The 5,993-nt window shown below is 43.4% G+C and overlaps 1 protein-coding gene across 1 annotated transcript in view; it reads left to right on the top strand.

Moving 5' to 3' along the window:
* Nucleotides 1–5,993, top strand: part of LOC103617494 (protocadherin gamma-A4-like) — a 20,001-nt gene that overhangs the window by 6,582 nt on the left and 7,426 nt on the right. Inside the window, 1 exon segment of the mRNA XM_017736960.1 lies at nucleotides 2–211. Within this exon segment, the coding sequence (XP_017592449.1) occupies nucleotides 2–211 (210 nt within the window).

Genomic DNA, 5,993 nt, shown 5'->3' with positions numbered 1-5,993 from the left:
GGCGTCTTGCGCGGCGTGCCGGTCTCGCACTTCGTGGGCATCGACGGCGTGCGCGCCTTCCTGCAGTCCTACTCGCACGAGGTGTCGCTCACGGCCGACTCGCGCAAGAGCCAGCTGCGCTTCTCGGGCGGCAGCTGCTGCGACACCCTGCCGGCCCGGCCGCCGCCCGACGAGCCCGCGCCGCTGCTCGGGGAGGAGGACCCTGCCGGCGCTCGCCCCGTTGACCCCGCCGCTCTCCCGGTGAGTTTTTCGAACCACATTTTTCTTCCTTTCCTTTTTTATTAGTCTGCATTTTCTTCTCTTTTCTGTGTCATTCCTCTGGACGTCGATTCGACGAGACGCCGACCCACACATGGAGACCCTTGTGCTCTTGCCTCTCGTTCATATAGGGCCATATTTTTCATTGATTGCTCAAGTTAGTGTGGAGTGCCTGATAGGCGCGGGTATTTTGTTTTCCGTCCTTTTTCTGTTGGCGCGAATGAGGGTCAGGTCCATGTAAGTGTAGCAGAAGGGACACATATACTTTGTATTTCTGTAGTGTTTGGTAACATGCTATTATCAATTATAAGGGTCTAAGAGGATCATGTGCTTTGTGAATGGTTGGAGATGTGAGTAGTGGGATCTGTGCATGAGGGACTGTTCAGGGCCACTGGAAACGTGGTTTGCCAGAAGACATGTTACTCCAGTTGTATTGGGCAGTTTTCCCCTGTCTGCCTGTAGGCTGCTGTTCTGCAGGGTTGTTTTCACTAACAGCATAGTTATACAGATTATTCTTTCCTACTAAATACCTGAAATACCTATCTACCTTAAGTGCCATTATTAACAATGTATGCTGTGATCTCTTCTCTCTGATAACTGTGAGACTTGCTTGTTTTGAGGAGCTAAAAGTCAGGAATTTTCTCTGATGGTGTGTGGAAGACCAGATCTTCTACATTTTCCGACTGTCCGGCATGTGCCTTTCATTTTTACAACAGTGAAGGGAAAGACTTTCAGAGACATGTTTCCGTCAAATATCAAAGGAATAAATGCTGTTGCTTTTCACATGCACAAGGTGAGAAGTTGAGTATTAGCCACGGTAAAAAGCTGTTTGTGCAACTTTTCCTTTGGTGGAGTCTATCTGCATATAATGAAGATCAACGAAAATGATGCGAGCTGTGAAGGGTTTGAGTAGGGCCTCGGGTTACTGTATGTGGGGAGGTACTGGGGCAGGCGAGGCACGTGATTTGTTGATTCCCAGGGTTTATTGGTGCCATGAAGACCATGAGTCTGAAGGTGACTTATTTTTGGTATTGCACTACTCAGAATACAACTAGCAGAGTTGTGTGTTCATCAGTTTGTTTTCCTGTTGCATGATATTTCTATGAATGTTGGTTATTACACATAAATGTAAATTTTGCAATTATTTGGTAGTGTAAGGTATTTTCTGAGTTTCCCTTTTGTTGAAGAAAGATGATGCTGCGTTTCAGCTGACATTTTGATGGCCAGGACTGTACTTGAGCTCCATACTGCTTATGGTCTTCAGATCCTTTTATGTTTCTTCAAATTTTCTGGAACAAGCAGATAAATCTCTTTGAGTGTGCGCGTGTTGTGGTCCTTGTGTTCTACAAATTTTTGTGCACAACATTTTTTCATTGGCGTCCCTCTGCAAGTGTAGCTCTTTTGTTATGTGATACTTGTGTAGGGTGAAGAGTTCAGACTGTAAGAGGAAGGGCAGATGCAAGAGTTGACTGTGGTATCATTTAAAATGGCTAAAAGGAAGGTCTAAAAGTTCATTTTGTCCTAACTTTTAGATGAGTCCCACAGATTTGGTTCCGCGCATTTTCCTATTCCTTATTATCCGAAGGAGTTCCCCTGAGGAACTATGGCTGTGGTCAGTGGTGTGAGCTCCTGTAAGCCTTGTGTGTACTTGCTAACAAGTAGTGACTTTTTCTGTGTACCTACTACAGCTGACACAATCTGAAATGTTAAGTTGTGATTCTTACACTCCTGCAGGTTTCCCATGATCGACTTGTTTCTTTGTTCAGCTCTAGAATTGGCCCTCATTGTAGCTGGTAGTTCTTAAAACATTAAAATAGTAAAAGACTGATAGATTATCAGGCTGGGGGAATAGTTTCTGTACATAACTTGAAGGCTGACAGCTGCCAAGATGTGATGGGTTAACTTTGGAGAGCAACTACATGCCCAGAAAGCTGCTGGACAAGAGAGAGAAAATACAATGAAAGGGTCGTGGGTCCAGATAAGGAGAGGGAGAACACTCAGCAGTTATTGTCATGAGCAAAACAGACTCGACTTGGGGAAATTCAGGGGAAAGGGCTCTTTTCTACAGGGTGTAGTCCTTTAAGAATAGATTGCTCCAGCAGGGGTGACCTGCAGGAGTTATAGGTCCTGCCAGCAGACCTGGTGCAGCATGGACTCCTCTCTACAGGGACACGGGTTCTTCCAAGAACCTACTACAATGTGAGCTCACCACAGGACCATGGCCTTCTTCAAGACACATCCACCTGCTCCGCTGTGAGGTCCTTCACAGGAAGCAAGGTGGATATCTGCTCCACCATGGACCTCCATGTGCTGCAGGAGACAACTGGCGTCATCGTGGTCTTCATCACAGGCTGCAGGGGAATCTCTGCTCTGGCACCTGGAGCTCCTCCTTCCCCACTGACCTTGGTGTTTGCACAGTTGTTTCTCTTGCATATTCCCACTCATCGCTCCTGGCTGCTGTTGTGCAGCAGGTTTCAAACCTTAAGTATGTCAATACAGAGGCATTATCACCAGTGCTGCCTGGCTCAGTGGTGGGTCCATCTTGGAGCAGATGAAACTGGCTCTGTCATACATAGGGTAAACTCCTGGCTTTTTCTCACAGCAGCCACCCCTGGAGTACCCCTGCTACCAAAACTTTGCTTCTCAAACCCAATGCACAAGACAAAGACTGATAAAGTTCTGTTTCCATAAAACATCACTGAATTAAACAAATATTCATATGTGGCTGATACATGACAAATACTTGGATATTGTCCATGGTGCGGCTAAAAGCTGTGAATGTGAACAAGGAGGGTGAGAGTTTAACTTTGAACCAGGAAAATAGGAGGGTAAGTGTAGTTTTGGCTGAACAATTATTTGATTCCATGGCTGGTGGCAAGACCTGTGGTATACACACTGTGATTCTGTTTTCCTTGTCCTAAAAAGTAATGACAGGCCTCAAACAAGGAGGATAACTGTGTAGGTAGGATGATAATGGCCTTCCTGATTGTGGAGAACTTTTTCAGTAAGGGCACCCATGGGAAGTGGAGCCCATGCACAAACACCAGCATGGAAGAGCCACTCACAGACACTGACGTGCCATACGTCTATGAGCCCTTTCACTCCCTCTCTCTGTTTTTCTGGAGACTTTCTGCACCTCTGTCCACTTTTCCCAGGGTTACTCGATGTTGTGTGGATGGAAAGTGCTGATCCGTGCCTCCATAAAGGAATGAAAGAAGAGTGTAAACCCTTGTCCATTCAGAGCAGGAAGTGAGGCACAGCACAACGTTTTCATCCTACATTTAGGCTCACTGGAAAGTTTCTGGTTTTCAGTTTCTGAAGGGAAAATTGGCAGACCTTGACACTTTGAACCCAAATAATTTTGATTTGCGGTGAGATTGTTTTTCTTTCCTTTATTTTTCCTGATGGGATGTACTTGAACCTGGTTGACAGCATTGGAGAGATACCTGTTGGTTATTGTTGTTTTGATAACAGAAGTCCCAAAAGAAACGTGTGCGTGATTCCATGAACAGAGAAATTAAAGTTTGTTCTGTATAGAGAAAGAAAGGAGTCTCACTGTGTGTCCTAGCAGCTTTTGGGGGAAAGCTGCTGCAGAAACGTTAGCATTAGTAGCATGGGTTAATTTTCTTCAGGCACTATTTCTCTGGTTTCCTGCTGCAGCTACTTCTCATTGTTTATTTGATCCTTGATGATAGTACTTTTTGCCATTCTTCATCTGTCTTATATAGAAGTGAAGGTCTAGGGAGATGTTGGTGTACAACTGAGGGTAGAAGTGCATTTCCCTGCAGGACTGTAATTACTTTGTCATAAATTCTGGGTTTCACCCATCCGTACTTTGAACATTTCCAGCTGCCAACACAAATACTTTGATATATTTATTCTTCCATAAAACATCACAGGATGAAACAGAATGAAATGCTTTTTCACCTGTGGCCAATACCTGACCAAGAGTTGGATTTGTCCATGATGCAATTAAAGGCTGTGAATGCAGAGCAAGGAAGGTGAGAGGCTGGCATTAAACCAGGAAATCAGGTGGGTCAGTGCAGTTTTGGCTGAACAACAGTTTGATTTCATGCCTGATGCCAAGGCCTGTGCAATTGCAGGCAACTGAAAATAGAGCATTTGTACAATAACCCTGCATTTAGAAGGACGATGTATGGGTAGAAGAGCTGCTAATTCCTGTGGGAAACTACTGTTGTTCAAATCATATATACCTGTAATACTGTGATGTAGAGTTTCTTCACAATTATAATTACACTTTCTTTCTGGCCTGAAAAGGTCCTGAAAGGATTTTTTATTTCCTGAAAGGTTGTGATTTGTTCCCTCCATTTCTGGAATGTGCTTCTACATTTGAATTTGTGTGAGTTGTTTTGAAGCAAATGCTTACTTCAGTTGCCTAAGACAAAACTTCTTGTGAGAAAAACAAAGAGAAGCTAAGAGAAAATCTGTTCTACTTTCTCAAAATACATAGTCTGAGTAAGATACCAATGATAAATCCTTTAAACATACAGCTTTGTTTTTGTCAGAGATGAGCAGTTCTCAAAGTAGAAAAACCAGTGCATGCTTTTGAGTATTTAATCATGTATTAGTGCCTCTTGCTCGTATTACAGCAGTTTTGGATGTCAGAATATGAGTGCGATACATTTGTCTTTTAGTTTTATTTTGGAAGAATAGATATGCACACATGGCTTTACAAGAAATCGTTACACTTGTGTAGCAGTGCATGTGATAAAAGAGGGAAAAAGATTCCCCTAAGTTTATTGACCACGTCTGTTTTGGAACACTCCTCTTTTAGTTTGTCTGTTTAGAATTCCTGAGCTTTTGAATACTTACATTTTTTCTCAGAATGAAAGCAAGCAGACAAATACATTTTGTTTCTAGGTACTATAATGATGCATTATATTCTCATGAGATGTTTTTGCCAACTGTGAGGGTCAGAAGCAACCTACAAGGAGGATTTGGGTTTGTGTATGAATCATCAAAAATCACTGAAAAGCATTCAGTTGATAATGCCATCCTTAGATGGGCTGGCCAGATGATGGGGCTTTTGCCTAAAAACTCCCCAAACTAAAGCAGTATAAATGTGAATTGATTCTTTTTACAAGCCAGGTTTTGAAGTCTCATTCCAAAAGCACTGAATTTTTTTCTGGGTGGGAGACAAGTCAGGATGTTCAGAGACCAATGAGTGCACAATGCTTTGCATTTTCCCTTTCTCTTCCAGTTATGTGCAGTGACACGGTTCTGATTTCAGATCCACTACTTTGGGCTTCACATTTCTCCACCTGTATTAGTTGTTCTGCATCAGAAACTGGACTGTCATACCCACAATGGAAGTGAAAACCTTCCTTCTAGTTCTGACTCTACACAGGGACTAACCCCCTGGTTCCCATTTTCATGGGTGCTGGAAAAAAAAAATCTCAGGTACCAGTAATACATAAACCCTGTAGAATCTCTGAGCCATCGTCTTTTCAGATTTTGGCTTCAGTTCCTGAATTTGTCTGAGATAACCTCATTATCGCTCTGGAAGACATATATCCCCTCAGTTTTCCTGCCAGATGAGGCCACAGATGGGAAAGTCATGGACAGTACCATACGACTTGAAAATTCTACTGCAAATAAAAAGGGTTTTCGGTAGGAGACTGCTGCTGTTGCTGTAATCGTTAGGGTTCCTGCTAAGCATTAAGCAACTACTTCTGCGCCAGCTGATTCTAAACCAAGACAAACCCCAGACGCAG

This window comes from Corvus brachyrhynchos, unplaced genomic scaffold, assembly GCF_000691975.1.
Source record: "Corvus brachyrhynchos isolate BGI_N302 unplaced genomic scaffold, ASM69197v1 scaffold1696, whole genome shotgun sequence".
Classification (NCBI taxonomy): Eukaryota; Metazoa; Chordata; class Aves; order Passeriformes; family Corvidae; genus Corvus; species Corvus brachyrhynchos.
Note: the sequence above shows the minus strand (reverse complement) of the source record. Positions and strands in the feature narration are given on the sequence as shown.